At 50.0% G+C, this 22178-nt stretch overlaps 1 protein-coding gene across 2 annotated transcripts in view; it reads right to left on the bottom strand.

Annotated features, from left to right (window-relative positions):
• LOC120921982 (hemicentin-1-like) overlaps positions 1-22178 on the bottom strand; it is a 157339-nt gene that overhangs the window by 83112 nt on the left and 52049 nt on the right. Inside the window, exon 1 of one of the 2 annotated variants that reach the window (XM_040334506.1) lies at positions 7653-7820. The exons of the other annotated variant lie outside the window; for it this stretch is intronic. Coding sequence (XP_040190440.1) covers positions 7653-7704 — 52 coding nt within the window. The 5' untranslated portion in view covers positions 7705-7820. Of the gene's footprint in view, positions 1-7652; positions 7821-22178 lie in introns of those variants that run through there. 2 annotated transcript variants of the gene reach the window in all.

Below are 22178 nucleotides of genomic sequence, written 5' to 3'. Positions count from 1 at the left end.
AGGAAAGGATGGGATAAGGATAACGGTATACCCATCCCCCCCCCCCCAACCATACCAGGCCACATGCCCACAACATGTGGAGGGTTCCTTGCCATTGGGAACCCCTTTCTTTTGTAGACATGGGCCTCTTCCCCACAACCCTGGCACTGTGGTCATGGGGGGGGGGAGACCATTTAAAGCCCCCTTTAAATATAATGGGGCCCCAGATACTGCTCCACCATGTGACTGAGCACCCCCCACAAAAAAAAAACAAAAAAAAACGAATTTAAATGTTAAAACACACCACATTTAGATACTGTAGCTGGGCGGTACCCTGCCAGGGTCCAGGTCTGATATACAGTCAGTTCACTAATGAGTCAGCCGTGTTCTGGGCTTAAAGTAACCACCAGACCAAGGCTCTAGGCTCCCAGTTGTAGATGACTCCACCCTGCAGACAGGAGGTCTGGGTATGGGAGTCAGTTGGGCGTCATCTAGGATAGGCTGACCAGACATCCCCGGATTAACACTTTCCCCGGAGCCCTTCTGACCCCGGTTTTGTCCCCGGATTCAGGGACAATCCTGGGTGGATGCATCGTGAGCTGGTGCAGGGGGCGCCCAGGGCCGGCCCTATCATGGGTTCTGCTGGGGTGTCTCGGACAGGGAGGGGGCGAGCACCACTGGATTATACAGAGCGGGGACTTGGCTGTCAGACGTAGTCCCACCTCCTGGGCCAGGTCCTGTGATAGGCAGCACACTGGTGATGTCCATCATATGAGGCGGGACTTCGTCTGAGAAATAGCGGCCATGCAGGGTAAATAGGAGATCCTCACTCAGTATAATGCGTCTCCTCTCCTCGCTCGCTATGCACTGATCACAGGTGAGGCTGGGCTCTGAACAGGTCGTGCTTTGTATGGTTTTCCCTTTTATGAACAAGAAAATAATGAGGTTGGGCTGGTAACATAATGCTATGGGGCTGGTATGAAATGTCATACAATCACATTCCACATACACGGCATTTATCATTGGAGGGAAGTATGCTTATAAAATAGTTTACCATTTGCCAATAAAAAAAATTAAAAATATCTCCGGATTTTATTTATATAATCTGGTCACCTTCTCCTAGGAGAGAGAGGAGGGATCCCGTGTAGCACGAGGCTACTTACTGTACACAATGAGGTGCTGACCGTCCGGTCCGTGGGAGACACACTAAGGCCCTAAAGCAGGGGAGCCCAACCTTTTGAAGAGCGGGGGCCATTTAAGTGACTTGGTAACCAGTCACGGGGCCACAATAAACGGAGCAGGTGGATGGCAGCAATGGCAGCCCACTCTATAGATCCCACTAAACTCTTTTTTTTTGTGGATTGGATTGGAGGAAGGCGTTTGTAAACGGACACAAGTTCATTTAGATCTGCCACTCCTCAGATGTGAATGGAGGGTCCGATTGAGTCGCATTGAGTGTGTGAAAGGGGTCTAAGGCTGCTTTCACACTGATGCACTGTTGTTTACCCCTGTGGCTTTTCTTGAGCCATAGACTTCTATTATATCCTGTAGGTGTGATGCACTTTCAGAAAGCTCACCAAACTCGCAGGTAACAGAAGTCTGTGGCTCAGTGCAGGTAACCCTCAGGTGCGCTGCTCTGCATCTGCAGGTCAGTTTGGAGGCAGTCCAGTAACCCCTGCAGAACAGGCATGCCCATTATATACACTGTGGGCCAGATTCACAAAGAGACACGACGGTGTATTATCTCCTGATCCCCCATCGTATCTCTGACTTACACTGGTCCTATCTATGCGCCTGATTCATAGAATCACATACGCATAGATAGGGCTAGATCTGACAGTGTTACACTGTGTTACACTGTCGGATCTTATTTTCAATTTGAAAATGGCGCCGGGGGCGTTCCCGCTGATTTACGTTGAATAATATGTAAATCAGCGAGATACACAAATTCACGAACGTACGCGGATCCGACGCAGTGTTTTTTACGACGTTTCCGTAGCGGCGTTCCCGGCGTATACTTAGCCCTTCTTTTATCAGGCGCAGCCAATGTTAAGTATAGCCGACGTTCCCGCGTCGAATTTGAATTTTCCTACGTCGTTTGCGTACGCCGATTCACGAACACGCGCGTCGCAAGTCCCGCTCACGTTGCAACCACTGACGTCCTATTGACGTCAGTGGGAGCAATGCACGCCGGGAAATTCCCCGGACGACGCATGCGCATTTAAATCGGCGCGGGAACGCGCCTGATTTAAATATGACACTCCCCTAGCAGCGGAATTTGAATTCCGCCGGGGGATTTAGGATCCGCCGTCGCAAGTTTGGAGGTAAGTGGTTTGTGAATTAGCCACTTGCCTCCTAAACTTGCGGGAGCGGATCTTAATTCACGTAGATCGAGCGGATCTACGTGAATCTGGCCCTGTCATTTTAGTAATAAACTGACCTTAAATAACAGTGTAGCGCCTGTGTACTTTATAATTAAATTTAGAGGGAGATCGGAGTGTTAGTTAAACTCTGATCCAATTTGCTATGTGTAAACAGGGTCTCTGTCTCAGCTTGGCTGTGCTGTGGCCCATTCTGCTGTATTGGGGTGTTCTTCCAGCCACGGTGCTGCAGGTGGCAGCAGTGGAGTCAAGGTTTGGGTGCTCTTTCCCAGCAGCCAATCAGGAGGGTTTGTCCTCGCTGTGCATGCTGGGGAGGGGTATTTATGGGGCAGACGCCATTGGTTCTGGTTTTCTTCTTCGAGTGTGGCACCCACCTTTAGGGTGGCCACATCACGGCGCCCCAGTGTTATGGCCTACCTGGCCGGGGTGTGCGTGCCACGCAGTGTTCCTGGTTCTGGGACCACAATGGCCTAGAGCATCTGAACAGTGACTGGGTTCCCACCTCTGAGGATCCCAAGCTGGGTGCTGTTCGGTGGGGAGTCCATCTGAGGAGCGCCATTGAGAGGCTGTTGGTCCAAAAGGGCCTGGACAAACCACCGGGGATCAAGGTAGCCGGACACCGAGGGATTGATCACCTGTCAGTCGGTACCTGGGCGACAAGTTGAAGGAGATCCAGACGTAATTCATTTAAGGAGGATTAGCTCCGTAACTACAAAATCAGAGGACCTGTGGCAATGGTATCTTCTGAGGCTCACCGAGGAGGGTCTGTGATACTCCGGCTGCCAGGTCAGTGAGAGAGGCCTGTCCGGGTCAGTGAGAGAGGCCTGTCCGGGTCAGTGAGAGAGGCCTGTCCGGGTCAGTGAGAGAGGCCTGTCCGGGTCAGTGAGAGGGGCCTGTCCGGGTCAGTGAGAGGGGCCTGTCCGGGTCAGTGAGAGAGGCCTGTCCGGGTCAGTGAGAGAGGCCTGTCCGGGTCAGTGAGAGAGGCCTGTCCGGGTCAGTGGGAGGGGCCTGTCCGGGTCAGTGAGAGAGGCCTGTCCGGGTCAATGAGAGGGGCCTGTCCGGGTCAGTGGGAGCGGCCTGTCCGGGTCAGTGAGAGAGGCCTGTCCGGGTCAGTGAGAGAGGCCTGTCCGGGTCAGTGAGAGAGGCCTGTCCGGGTCAGTGAGAGAGGCCTGTCCGGGTCAGTGAGAGAGGCCTGTCCGGGTCAGTGAGAGAGGCCTGTCCGGGTCAGTGAGAGAGGCCTGTCCGGGTCAGTGAGAGAGGCCTGTCCGGGTCAGTGAGAGAGGCCTGTCCGGGTCAGTGGGAGCGGCCTGTCCGGGTCAGTGAGAGAGGCCTGTCCGGGTCAGTGAGAGAGGCCTGTCCGGGTCAGTGAGAGAGGCCTGTCCGGGTCAGTGAGAGAGGCCTGTCCGGGTCAGTGAGAGAGGCCTGTCCGGGTCAGTGAGAGAGGCCTGTCCGGGTCAGTGAGAGAGGCCTGTCCGGGTCAGTGAGAGAGGCCTGTCCGGGTCAGTGAGAGAGGCCTGTCCGGGTCAGTGAGAGAGGCCTGTCCGGGTCAGTGAGAGAGGCCTGTCCGGGTCAGTGAGAGAGGCCTGTCCGGGTCAGTGAGAGGGGCCTGTCCGGGTCAGTGAGAGGGGCCTGTCCGGGTCAGTGAGAGGGGCCTGTCCGGGTCAGTGAGAGGGGCCTGTCCGGGTCAGTGAGAGGGGCCTGTCCGGGTCAGTGAGAGGGGCCTGTCCGGGTCAGTGAGAGGGGCCTGTCCGAGTCAGTGAGAGGGGCCTGTCCGGGTCAGTGAGAGAGGCCTGTCCGGGTCAGTGAGAGGGGCCTGTCCGGGTCAGTGAGAGAGGCCTGTCCGGGTCAGTGAGAGAGGCCTGTCCGGGTCAGTGGGAGGGGCCTGTCCGGGTCAGTGGGAGGGGCCTGTCCGGGTCAGTGAGAGGGGCCTGTCCGGGTCAGTGAGAGAGGCCTGTCCGGGTCAGTGAGAGGGGCCTGTCCGGGTCAGTGAGAGGGGCCTGTCCGGGTCAGTGAGAGGGGCCTGTCCGGGTCAGTGAGAGGGGCCTGTCCGGGTCAGTGAGAGGGGCCTGTCCGGGTCAGTGAGAGGGGCCTGTCCGGGTCAGTGAGAGGGGCCTGTCCGGGTCAGTGAGAGGGGCCTGTCCGGGTCAGTGAGAGGGGCCTGTCCGGGTCAGTGAGAGGGGCCTGTCCGGGTCAGTGAGAGGGGCCTGTCCGGGTCAGTGAGAGGGGCCTGTCCGGGTCAGTGAGAGGGGCCTGTCCGGGTCAGTGAGAGGGGCCTGTCCGGGTCAATGAGAGGGGCCTGTCCGGGTCAATGAGAGGGGCCTGTCCGGGTCAGTGGGAGGGGCCTGTCCGGGTCAATGAGAGGGGCCTGTCCGGGTCAATGAGAGGGGCCTGTCCGGGTCAATGAGAGGGGCCTGTCCGGGTCAGTGGGAGGGGCCTGTCCGGGTCAATGAGAGGGGCCTGTCCGGGTCAGTGGGAGGGGCCTGTCCGGGTCAGTGGGAGGGGCCTGTCCGGGTCAATGAGAGGGGCCTGTCCGGGTCAGTGGGAGGGGCCTGTCTGGGTACACTAAACCCACTCACACAGGAGTGGCGCAAGAAAGTGTTACGTTTGGACTGTTTCCCTATCCTCACGCCTGAATTTGCTATTCTCCTTTCTACTTCAACTTTACTTTCCTCACCCCCTGGGAAATGCCCCCCTGGGGTGTGGGAAGGCGGCTGTCCTCGGGATGGAGTCCTGGGTGGAAATGCCCTCCTGGGGTGTGGGAAGGCGGCTGTCCTCGGGATGGAGTCCTGGGTGGAAATGCCCTCCTGGGGTGTGGGAAGGCGGCTGTCCTCGGGATGGAGTCCTGGGTGGAAATGCCCTCCTGGGGTGTGGGAAGGCGGCTGTCCTCGGGATGGAGTCCTGGGTGGAAATGCCCTCCTGGGGTGTGGGAAGGCGGCTGTCCTCGGGATGGAGTCCTGGGTGGAAATGCCCTCCTGGGGTGTGGGAAGGCGGCTGTCCTCGGGATGGAGACCTGGGTGGAAATGCCCTCCTGGGGTGTGGGAAGGCGGCTGTCCTCGGGATGGAGTCCTGGGTGGAAATGCCCTCCTGGGGTGTGGGAAGGCGGCTGTCCTCGGGATGGAGTCCTGGGTGGAAATGCCCTCCTGGGGTGTGGGAAGGCGGCTGTCCTCGGGATGGAGTCCTGGGTGGAAATGCCCTCCTGGGGTGTGGGAAGGCGGCTGTCCTCGGGATGGAGACCTGGGTGGAAATGCCCTCCTGGGGTGTGGGAAGGCGGCTGTCCTCGGGATGGAGTCCTGGGTGGAAATGCCCTCCTGGGGTGTGGGAAGGCGGCTGTCCTCGGGATGGAGTCCTGGGTGGAAATGCCCTCCTGGGGTGTGGGAAGGCGGCTGTCCTCGGGATGGAGTCCTGGGTGGAAATGCCCTCCTGGGGTGTGGGAAGGCGGCTGTCCTCGGGATGGAGTCCTGGGTGGAAATGCCCTCCTGGGGTGTGGGAAGGCGGCTGTCCTCGGGATGGAGTCCTGGGTGGAAATGCCCTCCTGGGGTGTGGGAAGGCGGCTGTCCTCGGGATGGAGTCCTGGGTGGAAATGCCCTCCTGGGGTGTGGGAAGGCGGCTGTCCTCGGGATGGAGTCCTGGGTGGAAATGCCCTCCTGGGGTGTGGGAAGGCGGCTGTCCTCGGGATGGAGTCCTGGGTGGAAATGCCCTCCTGGGGTGTGGGAAGGCGGCTGTCCTCGGGATGGAGACCTGGATGGAAATGCCCTCCTGGGGTGTGGGAAGGCGGCTGTCCTCGGGATGGAGTCCTGGGTGGAAATGCCCTCCTGGGGTGTGGGAAGGCGGCTGTCCTCGGGATGGAGTCCTGGGTGGAAATGCCCCCCTGGGGTGTGGGAAGGCGGCTGTCCTCGGGATGGAGACCTGGGTGGAAATGCCCTCCTGGGATGTGGGAAGGCGGCTGTCCTCGGGATGGAGTCCTGGGTGGAAATGCCCTCCTGGGGTGTGGGAAGATGGCTGTCCTCGGGATGGAGTCCTGGGTGGAAATGCCCTCCTGGGGTGTGGGAAGGCGGCTGTCCTCGGGATGGAGTCCTGGGTGGAAATGCCCCCCTGGGGTGTGGGAAGGCGGCTGTCCTCGGGATGGAGTCCTGGGTGGAAATGCCCCCCTGGGGTGTGGGAAGGCGGCTGTCCTCGGGATGGAGTCCCGGGTGGAAATGCCCCCCTGGGGTGTGGGAAGGCGGCTGTCCTCGGGATAGGGTCCCGGGTGGAAATGCCCCCCTGGGGTGTGGGAAGGAGGCTGTCCTCGGGATGGGGTCCGGGATGATGGTGGAGGTTGGATTTGTCATATAGAAGTTCTTCATGACCCTCAGATGTGTGAGAACCCGATAGAGGACGGATCTGAAGATTGGTGGTTCTGTGTTTGGGCAGCAAAAGCGGAATCTACAAACCGCATACCCCCCGAGAACCCGAGAAGAGGGGCACCACAGGGGGTCCAGGGAGAAGGGCAACAAAATCAAAACTTTATAGAAACAAAATGCAATGAAAAATATACAAATAAAATGTCAGATTCCGGAGCCTCCAGGAAATCCGCATTCGCTACTTTGTATTTACTATTCATCTGATTGTTTCTATAAAGTATCAGTTTTGTAGTCCTTGTCCCCGGACCCCCTGTGGTGCTTCTCTTCTCCAGTTCTCGTGTATTTGCAGTTTCTGTTTTGGTGACTGATGCCCTCCCCCCCCCTGTAGCCAGATAGTGGCCCTAACACCGTGCCATTTACTTCCATTGTAGTAACCTGAATGTACAACTACTACACCCATCATACACAACTACTACACCATCATACACAACTACTACACCATCATACCCAACTACTACACCCATCATACACAACTACTACACCCATCATACACAACTACTACACCCATCATACACAACTACTACACCCATCTAGAGTTGCCACCTCATCCCTTTAAAAAGGAACACATATGAATTACACAGGTTCTGAGGTTAATTTAATGCAGATAAGGCACCAAATGAGTCTAATTACCACCTTAATCAGCCACAGAACCTGTGTAATTAATATGTGTTCCTTTTTAAAGGGATGAGGTGGCAACCCTACACCCATCATACACAACTACTACACCCATCATACACAACTACTACACCCATCATACACAACTACTACACCATCATACACAACTACTACACCCCCCACCTACCTGTCCTATTCTACAATAATCCCCCCCGTCCCGTCACCGTCTCCACTGATATCACCCACACACAGTGTAGCGCAGTACAAGGGGACTTACCTGTGACAGTGAGGAGGGGGAGGAGTATGTAGAGGATATTTGGGGGTCTCATCGTCTCCAGAATTCGGGTTCCACCCTACAGAACATGGCCGAGGTTCCTCATCGGGAGAGAAAAATTACTTTCAGTTTAAACTTCCTGGAGAGAAGAATAACCCCCACCATCCGGAGCGAGGAGAGCGAGCACGCCACCTGGAGGACACAGAGAGGTACTGCACACCGATCATATATATATATACTGTATACCGATCATATATATATACTGCACACCGATCATATATATATATACTGTATACCGATCATATATATATACTGCACACCGATCATATATATATACTGCACACCGATCATATATATATACTGCACACCGATCATATATATATACTGCACACCGATCATATATATATATATACTGCACACCGATCATATATATATATATACTGCACACCGATCATATATATATATATATACTGCACACCGATCATATATATATACTGCACACCGATCATATATATATACTGCACACCGATCATATATATATACTGCACACCGATCATATATATATACTGCACACCGATCATATATATATACTGCACACCGATCATATATATATACTGCACACCGATCATATATATATATATACTGCACACCGATCATATATATATACTGCACACCGATCATATATATATATATACTGCACACCGATCATATATATATATATACTGCACACCGATCATATATATATATATATATACTGCACACCGATCATATATATATACTGCACACCGATCATATATATATATATATACTGCACACCGATCATATATATATATATACTGCACACCGATCATATATATATACTGCACACCGATCATATATATATATATATACTGCACACCGATCATATATATATATATACTGCACACCGATCATATATATATACTGCACACCGATCATATATATATATACTGCACACCGATCATATATATATACTGCACACCGATCATATATATATATATACTGCACACCGATCATATATATATACTGCACACCGATCATATATATATATACTGCACACCGATCATATATATATATACTGCACACCGATCATATATATATACTGCACACCGATCATATATATATATATATACTGCACACCGATCATATATATATATATACTGCACACTGATCATATTATTATTATACAGGATTTATATAGCGCCTAACAGTTTGCGCAACGCTTTACATCAAGGAAGACAATACAGTCACAATACAATACAATACAGGAGGAATTGAAGGGCCCCTGATCCTGAGAGCTTACAGTCTAGAAGGGAGGGTCAAGTGGAACAAAGGGTAGTAGTTGTGGGAGATGATCAGATGGACAAAATGAAAATACAGTTGTTAAGTGGGGGTAGGAGGGATTTCTCTGAAGAGGAGGGTTTTCAGGGATCCTCTAAAAGCGAATAGAGAGGGAGATAGACGGATAGATTGGGGTAAGGAGTTCCATAGGGTTGGAGAGGCTCTGGAAAAGTCCTGGAGACGAGCATGGGAGGAGGTGATGAGAGAACTAGAGAGCAGGAGGTCTTGAGAAGAGCGAAGAGAGCGATTAGGTTGGTATTTGGAGACTAGGTCAGTGATGTGGAGGGGGGGGGGGGCAGAATTGTGGACGGCTTTGTATGTAGTAGTTAGTAGTTTGAATTTAATTCTTTGGGTGAGTGGAAGCCAGTGGAGGGATTGACAGAGGGGAGGAGCAGAGACAGAGCGGTTGGTAAGGTGGATGAGTCTGGCAGCACCATTCATGATGGACTGAAGGGGGGAGGAGCCTATGCAGAGGTAAGCCAATGAGGAGGCAGTTGCAGTAATCAAGGTTTAGAGATGACCAGGGAGTGAATTAAGATCTCTGTTGTATCATTGGTTATAAATGGGCGTATTTTGGAGATGTTGCGAAGGTTGATTTGGACAGTGATTGGACGCGGGGCTTAAAGGACAGTTCAGAGTCCAGGACTACTCCTAGGACCTTGACATGTGGGGATGGGCTGATAGTTGTGCCATCAATTATGACAGAGAGATCGGGGGAAGAGGCACGTGGGGGAGGGGAAAATGATAAGTTTGGTTTCTGATAGATTGAGTTTGAGGAAGTGGTGTGACATCCAAAGTGATATATCTGATAGTAAATTAGTGATACGTGAGGAAAATGAAGGGGCGAGTTGTGGGGCAGAGAAATAGATTTGAGTGTCCTCAGCGTAGAGATGGTATTGGAAGCCGTGGGAGGCTATCAGCTGACCCAGGGAGGAGGTGTAGATTGAGAATAGGAGGGGTCCAAGAACAGAACCTTGGGGGACCCCAACAGAGAATGGAAGAGGAGAGGAGGAAGTAGAATTGTAAGTAACGCTGAAGGTGCGGTTGGATAAGTAGGTAGAGAACCAGCGAAGAGTACAGTCACAGAGACCAACGGTGTGGAGTTTTTTGAGGAGGAGTGGGTGGTCAACCGTATCGAAGGCGGCAGAGAGGTCCAGGAGTAGGAGTACAGAATAGTGTCCCTTGGTTTTGGGTCCAGGAGTAGGAGTACAGAATAGTGTCCCTTAGTTTTGGGTCCAGGAATAGGAGCACAGAATAGTGTCCCTTAGTTTTGGGTCCAGGAGTAGGAGTACAGAATAGTGTCCCTTAGTTTTGGGTCCAGGAGTAGGAGCACAGAATAGTGTCCCTTAGTTTTGGGTCCAGGAGTAGGAGTACAGAATAGTGTCCCTTAGTTTTGGGTCCAGGAGTAGGAGTACAGAATAGTGTCCCTTGGTTTTGGGTCCAGGAGTAGGAGTACAGAATAGTGTCCCTTAGTTTTGGGTCCAGGAGTAGGAGCACAGAATAGTGTCCCTTAGTTTTGGGTCCAGGAGTAGGAGCACAGAATAGTGTCCCTTAGTTTTGGGTCCAGGAGTAGGAGTACAGAATAGTGTCCCTTGGTTTTGGGTCCAGGAGTAGGAGGACAGAATAGCGTCCCTTAGTTTTGGGTCCAGGAGTAGGAGGACAGAATAGTGTCCCTTAGTTTTGGGTCCAGGAGTAGGAGCACAGAATAGTGTCCCTTAGTTTTGGGTCCAGGATTAGGAGCACAGAATAGTGTCCCTTAGTTTTGGGTCCAGGAGTAGGAGTACAGAATAGTGTCCCTTAGTTTTGGGTCCAGGAGTAGGAGCACAGAATAGTGTCCCTTAGTTTTGGGTCCAGGAGTAGGAGGACAGAATAATGTCCCTTAGTTTTGGGTCCAGGAGTAGGAGCACAGAATAGTGTCCCTTAGTTTTGGGTCCAGGAGTAGGAGCACAGAATAGTGTCCCTTAGTTTTGGGTCCAGGAGTAGGAGTACAGAATAGCGTCCCTTAGTTTTGGGTCCAGGAGTAGGAGGACAGAATAGCGTCCCTTAGTTTTGGGTCCGGGAGTAGGAGCACAGAATAGCGTCCCTTAGTTTTGGGTCCAGGAGTAGGAGCACAGAATAGTGTCCCTTAGTTTTGGGTCCGGGAGTAGGAGCACAGAATAGCGTCCCTTAGTTTTGGGTCCGGGAGTAGGAGGACAGAATAGCGTCCCTTAGTTTTGGGTCCAGGAGTAGGAGGACAGAATAGCGTCCCTTAGTTTTGGGTCCGGGAGTAGGAGCACAGAATAGCGTCCCTTAGTTTTGGGTCCAGGAGTAGGAGCACAGAATAGTGTCCCTTAGTTTTGGGTCCAGGAGTAGGAGCACAGAATAGTGTCCCTTAGTTTTGGGTCCAGGAGTAGGAGCACAGAATAGTGTCCCTCAGTTTTGGGTCCGGGAGTAGGAGCACAGAATAGTGTCCCTTAGTTTTGGGTCCAGGAGTAGGAATACAGAATAGTGTCCCTTAGTTTTGGGTCCAGGAGTAGGAGCACAGAATAGTGTCCCTTAGTTTTGGGTCCAGGAGTAGGAGTACAGAATAGTGTCCCTTGGTTTTGGGTCCAGGAGTAGGAGTACAGAATAGTGTCCCTTGGTTTTGGGTCTGGGAGTAGGAGCACAGAATAGTGTCCCTTGGTTTTGGGTCCAGGAGTAGGAGGACAGAATAGTGTCCCTTGGTTTTGGGTCCAGGAGTAGGAGTACAGAATAGCGTCCCTTAGTTTTGGGTCCAGGAGTAGGAGCACAGAATAGTGTCCCTTAGTTTTGGGTCCAGGAGTAGGAGTACAGAATAGTGTCTCTTAGTTTTGGGTCCAGGAGTAGGAGTACAGAATAGTGTCCCTTAGTTTTGGGTCCAGGAGTAGGAGCACAGAATAGTGTCCCTTAGTTTTGGGTCCAGGAGTAGGAGTACAGAATAGTGTCCCTTAGTTTTGGGTCCAGGAGTAGGAGCACAGAATAGTGTCCCTTAGTTTTGGGTCCAGGAGTAGGAGCACAGAATAGTGTCCCTTGGTTTTGGGTCCAGAAGTAGGAGTACAGAATAGTGTCCCTTGGTTTTGGATCCAGGAGTAGGAGGACAGAATAGTGTCCCTTAGTTTTGGGTCCAGGAGTAGGAGCACAGAATAGTGTCCCTTAGTTTTGGGTCCAGGAGTAGGAGCACAGAATAGTGTCCCTTAGTTTTGGGTCCAGGAGTAGGAGCACAGAATAGCGTCCCTTAGTTTTGGGTCCAGGAGTAGGAGCACAGAATAGTGTCACTTAGTTTTGGGTCCAGGAGTAGGAGGACAGAATAGTGTCCCTTAGTTTTGGGTCCAGGAGTAGGAGCACAGAATAGTGTCCCTTAGTTTTGGGTCCAGGAGTAGGAGTACAGAATAGCGTCCCTTAGTTTTGGGTCCAGGAGTAGGAGGACAGAATAGTGTCCCTTAGTTTTGGGTCCAGGAGTAGGAGCACAGAATAGTGTCCCTTAGTTTTGGGTCCAGGATTAGGAGCACAGAATAGTGTCCCTTAGTTTTGGGTCCAGGAGTAGGAGTACAGAATAGTGTCCCTTAGTTTTGAGTCCAGGAGTAGGAGCACAGAATAGTGTCCCTTAGTTTTGGGTCCAGGAGTAGGAGTACAGAATAGTGTCCCTTAGTTTTGGGTCCAGGATTAGGAGCACAGAATCGTGTCCCTTAGTTTTGGGTCCAGGAGTAGGAGCACAGAATAGTGTCCCTTAGTTTTGGGTCCAGGAGTAGGAGCACAGAATAGTGTCCCTTAGTTTTGGGTCCAGGAGTAGGAGTACAGAATAGTGTCCCTTAGTTTTGGGTCCAGGATTAGGAGCACAGAATAGTGTCCCTTAGTTTTGGGTCCAGGAGTAGGAGTACAGAATAGTGTCCCTTAGTTTTGGGTCCAGGAGTAGGAGCACAGAATAGTGTCCCTTGGTTTTGGGTCCAGGAGTAGGAGTACAGAATAGTGTCCCTTGGTTTTGGGTCCAGGAGTAGGAGTACAGAATAGTGTCCCTTGGTTTTGGATCCAGGAGTAGGAGCACAGAATAGTGTCCCTTAGTTTTGGGTCCAGGAGTAGGAGCACAGAATAGTGTCCCTTAGTTTTGGCTGTTAGTATATCGTTTGTTAGTTTTAGGAGAGCAGTTTCTGTGGAATGTTGAGGACGAAATCCAGACTGAAGGGGATCATGGAGGTTATTATGAGCAAGGTGGACGCTCAGTCGGTTGTAGACGAGACGTTCAAGGAGTTTGGATAAAAAGGGGAGCAAGGAGATGGGGCGTAGGTTGTCAAGATTGGATGGGTCCAGTGAGGGCTTTTTAAGGATGGGGCTGACTAGTGCATGTTGCAAAGAGTTAGGGAAGATGCCAGAAGAGATGGAGAGATTGAAGATGTGGGTTAGAGAATGTAGAATAGAGCCGGAGGGTGAACGTAGCATTTGCGAGGGAACAGGATCCAGAGCACAGGTGGTAAGATGGACGTTAGCAAGTAATTTAGCGACCTCGTCTATAGTGGTGGTTGAAAGAGGGAAGTAATGACTGTACCTGTAGGCATGAGGCGTGAGGCGTGGAGGGTATCTGAACAGTAGAGATCTCGTTGCGAATTGTATCAATCTTCCGCTTGAAGTGATTGGCGATCTCCTGGGCAGTGATTGAGTTGGTGGGTGGAGGCAATGGAGGACGAAGGATAGAGTTGAAGGTAGAGAAGAGATGACGGGGACGGGATGATAAGTTTTTAATAAGGGTGATAAAATAGGTCTGCTTGGCAGTGAAGAGGCTGGAATTGTATATTTGGAGGGCAGCTTTATACTGGGCGAAGTCTTCCTGGGACTTTGTCTTGCGCCACAGGCGCTCGTGGGCATGGCTGTGTTTTTTCAGACTTCTAGTATCATCTGTTGGCCAGGGTTGAAGGGGGCGGGGCCTTATTCTGCGTGTGGTGAGGGGGGCCAGTCTGTCCAGTGATGCTAGAAGTGAAGTGTTGTAGACACAAGTGGCTAGGTGGGTGCAGGACAGGAGTGCGATTGTGTCATAGAGGTGGTCAGTCGCAGAGTGTAGAAGAGAAGGGTTGACATGGTGAAGGTTTCTACGAGTGACTGTTTGGAGGGAGAGGAAGACAAGGTCAAGGGTATTGCCTTCAGAGTGAGTAGGAGTGTGTATCCATTGTGTATATACAGGTCATTCTCAAAAAATTAGCATATTGTGATAAAGTTCATTATTTTCTGTAATGTACTAATAAACATTAGACTTTCATATATTTTAGATTCATTACACACAACTGAAGTAGTTCTAGCCTTTTTATTGTTTTAATATTGATGATTTTGGCATACAGCTCATGAAAACCCAAAATTCCTATCTCAAAAAATTAGCATATTTCATCCGACCAATAAAAGAAAAGTGTTTTTAATAAAAAAAAAGTCAACCTTCAAATAATTCTGTTCAGTTATGCACTCAATACTTGGTCGGGAATCCTTTTGCAGAAATGACTGCTTCAATGCGGCGTGGCATGGAGGCAATCAGCCTGTGGCACTGCTGAGGTGTTATGGAGGCCCAGGATGCTTCGGTAGCGGCCTTAAGCTCATCCAGAGTGTTGGGTCTTGCGTCTCTCAACTTTCTCTTCCCAATATCCCACAGATTCTCTATGGGGTTCAGGTCAGGAGAGTTGGCAGGCCAATTGAGCACAGTAATACCATGGTCAGTAAACCATTTACCAGTGGTTTTGGCACTGTGAGCAGGTGCCAGGTCGTGCTGAAAAATGAAATCTTCATCTCCATAAAGCTTTTCAGCAGATGGAAGCATGAAGTGCTCCAAAATCTCCTGATAGCTAGCTGCATTCACCCTGCCCTTGATAAAACACAGTGGACCAACACCAGCAGCTGACATGGCACCCCAGACCATCACTGACTGTGGGTACTTGACACTGGACTTCAGGCATTTTGGCATTTCCCTCTCCCCAGTCTTCCTCCAGACTCTGGCACCTTGATTACCGAATGACATGCAAAATTTGCTTTCATCCGAAAAAAGTACTTTGGACAACTGGAACAGTCCAGTGTTGCTTCTCTGTAGCCCAGGTCAGGCGCTTCTGCCGCTGTTTCTGGTTCAAAAGTGGCTTGACCTGGGGAATGCGGCACCTGTAGCCCATTTCCTGCACACGCCTGTACACGGTGGCTCTGGATGTTTCTACTCCAGACTCAGTCCACTGCTTCCGCAGGTCCCCCAAGGTCTGGAATCGGTCCTTCTCCACAATCTTCCTCAGGGTCCGGTCACCTCTTCTCGTTGTGCAGCGTTTTCTGCCACACTTTTTCCTTCCCACAGACTTCCCACTGAGGTGCCTTGATACAGCACTCTGGGAACAGCCTATTCGTTCAGAAATTTCTTTCTGTGTCTTACCCTCTTGCTTGAGGGTGTCAATGATGGCCTTCTGGACAGCAGTCAGGTCGGCAGTCTTACCCATGATTGCGGTTTGGAGTAATGAACTGAGGCTGGGAGTTTTTAAAAGCCTCAGGAATCTTTTGCAGGTGTTTAGAGTTAATTAGTTGATTCAGATGATTAGGTTAAGAGCTCGTTTAGAGAACATTTTCATGATATGCTAATTTTTTGAGATAGGAATTTTGGGTTTTCATGAGCTGTATGCCAAAATCATCAATATTAAAACAATAAAAAGGCTTGAACTACTTCAGTTGTGTGTAATGAATCTAAAATATATGAAAGTCTAATGTTTATCAGTACATTACAGAAAATAATGAACTTTATCACAATATGCTAATTTTTTGAGAACCACCTGTATAGTACATGAGATTATGGGGGGAGCAGTATATATATAACACATGGGGGGCAGTGTGTGCAGTGTTGCCAACCGTCTGTATTTTTACGGACAGTTCGTAAAAACTGGCACTTTTTTCCCCCGTTCATAAATGTCCGCGGTTGCGGGAATGTGGCAGTAAAAATAGTCTAGATTGGTTCGGCTTGGAACTGCGCATGGAGATTGGAGGCAGGGGGTGATTGGAGGCAGGGGGTGATGGTGACTGCGGTGGCACCGCAGAGGGGGATGGAGGCAGGGGGTGTTGGTGGCAGAGGGGGGTGAAGGCAGGGGGTGATGTGACTAAATGATTTGCCCTTATTATATCGAAATTAACAAAAATATGTTTTTTTTTACCTTAATATCTACATTAAATCATATTGCTATTTGCCCAGTGTACTTGTTTGTAGCCTAAATACTGAAATTTGCACCTAAAAATGTAATTTAGTAACTTTTGTGAAATACCAGTAAAAACGTGGCTGCACCAATAAATTTTGGGTGTCGTGCCAGTAAATTTCAATCTGGTAGGTTGGCAACACTGGTGACCCCTCTAGTGATCTATATAGAGGAATCAAGACCTCCTTCCTCCTGCTGGTGACCCCTCTAGTGATGTCAAGATCTATATAAAGGAATCAGGACCTCCTTCCTCCTGCTGGTGACCCCTCTAGTGATATAAAGATCTATATAGAGGAATCAGGACCTCCTTCCTCCTGCTGGTGATCCCTCTAGTGATACAAAGATCTATATAGAGGAATCAGGACCTCCTTCCTCCTGCTGGTGACCCCTCTAGTGATAAAGATCTATATAGAGGAATCAGGACCCCCTTCCTCCTGCTGGTGACCCCTCTAGTGATATAAAGATCTATATAGAGGAATCAGGACCTCCTTCCTCCTGCTGGTGATCCCTCTAGTGATAAAGATCTATATAGAGGAATCAGGACCTCCTTTCTCCTGCTGGTGACCCCTCTAGTGATATAAAGATCTATATAGAGGAATCAGGACCTCCTTCCTCCTGCTGGTGATCCCTCTAGTGATAAAGATCTATATAGAGGAATCAGGACCCCCTTCCTCCTGCTGGTGACCCCTCTAGTGATATAAAGATCTATATAGAGGAATCAGGACCTCCTTCCTCCTGCTGGTGATCCCTCTAGTGATATCAAGATCTATATAGAGGAATCAGGACCTCCTTCCTCCTGCTGGTGATCCCTCTAGTGATATCAAGATCTATATAGAGGAATCAGGACCTCCTTCCTCCTGCTGGTGACCCCTCTAGTGATATAAAGATCTATATAGAGGAATCAGGACCTCCTTCCTCCTGCTGGTGACCCCTCTAGTGATATAAAGATCTATATAGAGGAATCAGGACCTCCTTCCTCCTGCTGGTGACCCCTCTAGTGATATAAAGATCTATATAGAGGAATCAGGACCTCCTTCCTCCTGCTGGTGACCCCTCTAGTGATATAAAGATCTATATAGAGGAATCAGGACCTCCTTCCTCCTGCTGGTGACCCCTCTAGTGATATAAAGATCTATATAGAGGAATCAGGACCTCCTTCCTCCTGCTGGTGGCCCCTTTAGTGATATAAAGATCTATATAGAGGAATCAGGACCTCCTTCCTCCCGATGAAGACCCCTCTAGTGATATAAAGATCTATATAAAGGAATCAGGACCTCCTTCCTCCTGATGAAGACCCCTCTAGTGATATAAAGATCTATATAGAGGAATCAGGACCTCCTTCCTCCTGCTGGTGACCCCTCTAGTGATATAAAGATCTATATAGAGGAATCAGGACCTCCTTCCTCCTGCTGGTGACCACTCTAGTGATATCAAGATCTATATAGAGGAATCAGGACCCCCTTCCTCCTGATGAAGACCCCTCTAGTGATATAAAGATCTATATAAAGGAATCAGGACCTCCTTCCTCCTGCTGGTGACCCCTCTAGTGATATAAAGATCTATATAGAGGAATCAGGACCTCCTTCCTCCTGCTGGTGACCCCTCTAGTGATATAAAGATCTATACAGAGGAATCAGGACCTCCTTCCTCCTGATGAAGACCCCTCTAGTGATATAAAGATCTATATAGAGGAATCAGGACCTCCTTCCTCCTGATGAAGACCCCTCTAGTGATATAAAGATTGTGACGGTATCGGTATGATATCCCCGTCAAAGATTCCCTTCTTCCATAAGAACATCACCCCAATATTCCACTAGGAGGAATATTCCTGAGATCGCCCATTAAGCCACACATTAGTCCAGGCTTACTGCTAGAACAAGACAGACTTTAATGTTATATCACACAGCTTATATGTCATTTCCAAAACTGTTACAATGACAAATCTCCGCCCCCCTCACACTGGGGCTTCCATACAGATGATTAGGCAGACACGGCGGAGCCGATGCTGAAAACACATTTTCTTTAGACAATGACATCAGTGACGCTGAGCACTAGCTGTACTGAATACATCAACCAGACCGCTCGACCCCGCATATAGAGAGATAATTACCACAATGGAGCAATCAGAATAATTAACACAAGCCACTTAAACACAGATCTCCTTCACACAACACAATAGATCAATTAACCTTTAGAACTAGTGAGGGGACATTAGCACGTCAATAGCCTGTTAGCCAAGGACAGAATTACCCAGGGCAAGCAGGGAGAATTAGACTGAGACATACAGGCAAATGCATCACAATGGCCCCCCTTTTTCTCCCTGCTACGGCAAACCCGGTTGGACCTTCCCTGGTCCAGTAGGGTTGACGGGTTTTAGAGCTTTTAGTCCGAGGTTAACTCCGTTTGGCGTGACTGACCTCCCTTGGCAACTGCTTCAGACTCAGGTATGCCACCGGGTTGTCAGATCACACGCCGGTCAGTCCCCAAGTCTTTGTGCGATCTGCAGAGTCACCAGAAGTCAGTGTGAAGACGGCCAATGGGTCTGTGCGCCGCCATCTAGGTGTCCCGCTATGGGAGGGGCAGGTTATGGCTCTGAAGTGACAGTCACAGGAGATTCATAAAAAGAAAAAGTTATATTTGTTGAAATGCTGTAGCACTGGTGCTCAGAGTCCGGGGGGGGGGGTTGGATTCAGTGCCCCATAGGGTCAGCCACCCTCTGCTCCCTCCGCAGCCGCCAGTTCTCCTCTTTGAGCTTCTCCAGCTCCATCTCCAGTTCATGGAGCCTGGGGGGGTCAGCCTGCTGTGACCTCAGGTGGTTGTTCTCCTCCTCCATGCGGCTTATGCACTCCTCCAGCTCCATGTACTCACGGATCAGCTCCTGCTTGCTCATGTCCTGCAGGCTCTCCACGTGGTCCTTCATCATCAGGAACTGGGTGGTGGTGTAAGGGGCCACCGGTGGGCCCTTGGCGAACATCTCGGCCCGCATCTGGGACGCCCGCTGCGACTCCCTCTCCTCCAGTCGCTTCTTCTCCTCCCAGGTCAGCTTGTTATACGGCTTCCAGGACCTCTTCTTCTTGGGGGGTAGCCAGCGGTGCCTCTTTCTGCCCCGCTCCCTCCAGGGCCCCTCCGGCTCAGGGCTGTCGCCCATGACCAGCTGACAATGGTGTTCCTTGTTGTCCGTAATACCAGATTGTACCGTGAGGACTTCGTAAATGGTGTCCGATGGTTCTTCCGGACCCAGCTCCTGGAGATCCCAAGCCGAGTCTACACAATGGGCTGCTGCTGGTGGGCGGTACCCAGGTTGAGACCAATTTGACCTGGTGTTGTCGTTCATGGGGCAATTCTGCTTGAAGTGACCCAGCTGTTTGCACCGGAAGCAGCGTTGTTCGTTGTCCTCCTGGCGTGGATAGCGAGGGCTAGATGTCATCGGTCTGTTAGGAGGTTGGTATCTAGCGGCTGGTGGGTGTGAGGGCGCCGTTGGTCGTGGAGGTTGTACCCGTGGTGTGACCTGGTTTGTCTTGCGAGTATCCGCATATTCATCTGCCAACTTCGCGGCCTCTGGTAGAGTCATGGGCCTGCGATCTCTCACCCAATCTTTGACATCCGTCTGGATGTGATTGTAAAATTGCTGCAGGAGCATTAGTTGCAAAATGTCCTCTGCGGTGGTGGCCTGGCTGCTGTTAACCCAGTTAGAGGCCGACAGGGACAACTGGCATGCCCATTCCGCGTAAGAGTCTTTCGTGGTTTTGCGTGAGTCCCTGAACTTCTGTCGGTGGGACTCTGGGGTTACTGCATAACGAGCCAGGAGCGCTTCTTTAACCCGGGCGTAGCTATGGATATCCTGATCTGGCACGGTCCGGAAAGCATCAGAAGCTTTGCCTGACAGTTTGCCTGACAATATTGCAACCCACTCTCCTCTAGCTATTCGGTGCAGGTTACATTGTCGCTCAAAGTCTGCCAGGTAGTTATCAATCTCACAGTCCTTTTCATCAAAAGCTTTAAAAGCGCTAAACGGAATCTTCCTTGCGTCTGCTGTGCTGTACTCACTGTTTGGAGAATGTGCGGCTGCTTGTTGGACTGCTGCCAGTTTTAACTGTAGCTCTGCGTCTCTTATTTGTTTATCCTTCTGTAGTTCTGCGTCTCTTACTTGTTTAGCCTCCTTCGCTAACAGGTCCATCACTTTCAGCACCACATCCGGCGTTGGGTTCGGGCCGAACCACGCTAGCTTCTCTCTCATTAGCTTGTTGGTTGGCGATTCCTCCTCCTGAATCACTGGTGTCTCCATCTCTTGTACTGCTGGCGTTGCTGCAATCCCGTCCTCCTGGTCTATCTCCATTAATTCTGCTATGATGACCCGTTCGGTTTTGTTGCTAGCAATCCTTCCACGAACTTCCAGTAGTTCTTCCAGTGTCTGCTTGGAATCCGGGTGTGAAGGGGAATAGAAGGGAAAATCCCACTGCTGCCACCAATTGTGACGGTATCGGTATGATATCCCCGTCAAAGATTCCCTTCTTCCATAAGAACGTCACCCAATATTCCACTAGGAGGAATATTCCTGAGATCGCCCATTAAGCCCATTAGGCTTACTGCTAGAACAAGACAGACTTTAATGTTATATCACACAGCTTATATGTCATTTCCAAAACTGTTACAATGACAAATCTCCGCCCCCCTCACACTGGGGCTTCCATACAGATGATTAGGCAGACACGATGGAGCTGAGTCTGAAAACACATTTTCTTTAGACAATGACATCAGTGACGCTGAGTACTAGTTGTACTAAATACATTAACTAGACCGCTCGACCCCGCATATAGAGAGATAATTACCACAATGGAGCAATCAGAATAATTAACACAAGCCACTTAAACATAGATCTCCTTCACACAACACAATAGATCAATTAACCTTTAGAAATAGTGAGGGGACATTAGCACGTCAATAGCCTGTTAGCCGAGGACAGAATTACCCAGGGCAAGCAGGGAGAATTAGACTGAGACATACAGGCAAATGCATCACAAAGATCTATATAGAGGAATCAGGACCTCCTTCCTCCTGATGAAGACCCCTCTAGTGATATAAAGATCTATATAAAGGAATCAGGACCTCCTTCCTCCTGATGAAGACCCCTCTAGTGATAAAGATCTATATAGAGGAATCAGGACCTCCTTCCTCCTGCTGGTGGCCCCTTTAGTGATATAAAGATCTATATAGAGGAATCAGGACCTCCTTCCTCCCGATGAAGACCCCTCTAGTGATATAAAGATCTATATAAAGGAATCAGGACCTCCTTCCTCCTGATGAAGACCCCTCTAGTGATAAAGATCTATATAGAGGAATCAGGACCTCCTTCCTCCTGCTGGTGACCCCTCTAGTGATATAAAGATCTATATAGAGGAATCAGGACCTCCTTCCTCCTGCTGGTGACCCCTCTAGTGATATAAAGATCTATATAGAGGAATCAGGACCTCCTTCCTCCTGCTGGTGACCCCTCTAGTGATATAAAGATCTATATAGAGGAATCAGGACCTCCTTCCTCCTGCTTGTGATCCCTCTAGTGATAAAGATCTATATAAAGGAATCAGGACCCCTTCTCATGGTGATGACCCCTCTAGAGATATAAAGATCTATATAGAGGAATCAGGACCTCCTTCCTCCTGATGAAGACCCCTCTAGTTTTGTATTCAGTTTTCTGTACTATAGCAGCACTGATAACATGTTTGGCCTCCTTTTACTTTTCTACTTACCTGTGTAGTGAACTATATTTGTTTTCTCTTCCATTTACTCCTACTAATTTGCCGGACATCTAATCTTTTATTCCTCCAGAATGGTGGACTTGTTACTGACTCACACAATTCTACTCTGACCTTTTTATTAGAATTTTTTAGGCATTTACCAAATGTTGTAATATTTGTCCTTTTGATAGTAGAAGTCCACCAGCAACCAGAAAGCAGAAGTGAGCGGCTGGGCGGCTCCTCGGCGGCTG

The sequence above is a fragment of the Rana temporaria genome, assembly GCF_905171775.1.
Source record: "Rana temporaria chromosome 11 unlocalized genomic scaffold, aRanTem1.1 chr11z, whole genome shotgun sequence".
Classification (NCBI taxonomy): Eukaryota; Metazoa; Chordata; class Amphibia; order Anura; family Ranidae; genus Rana; species Rana temporaria.
This window is presented reverse-complemented; position numbering and strand designations above follow the sequence as displayed.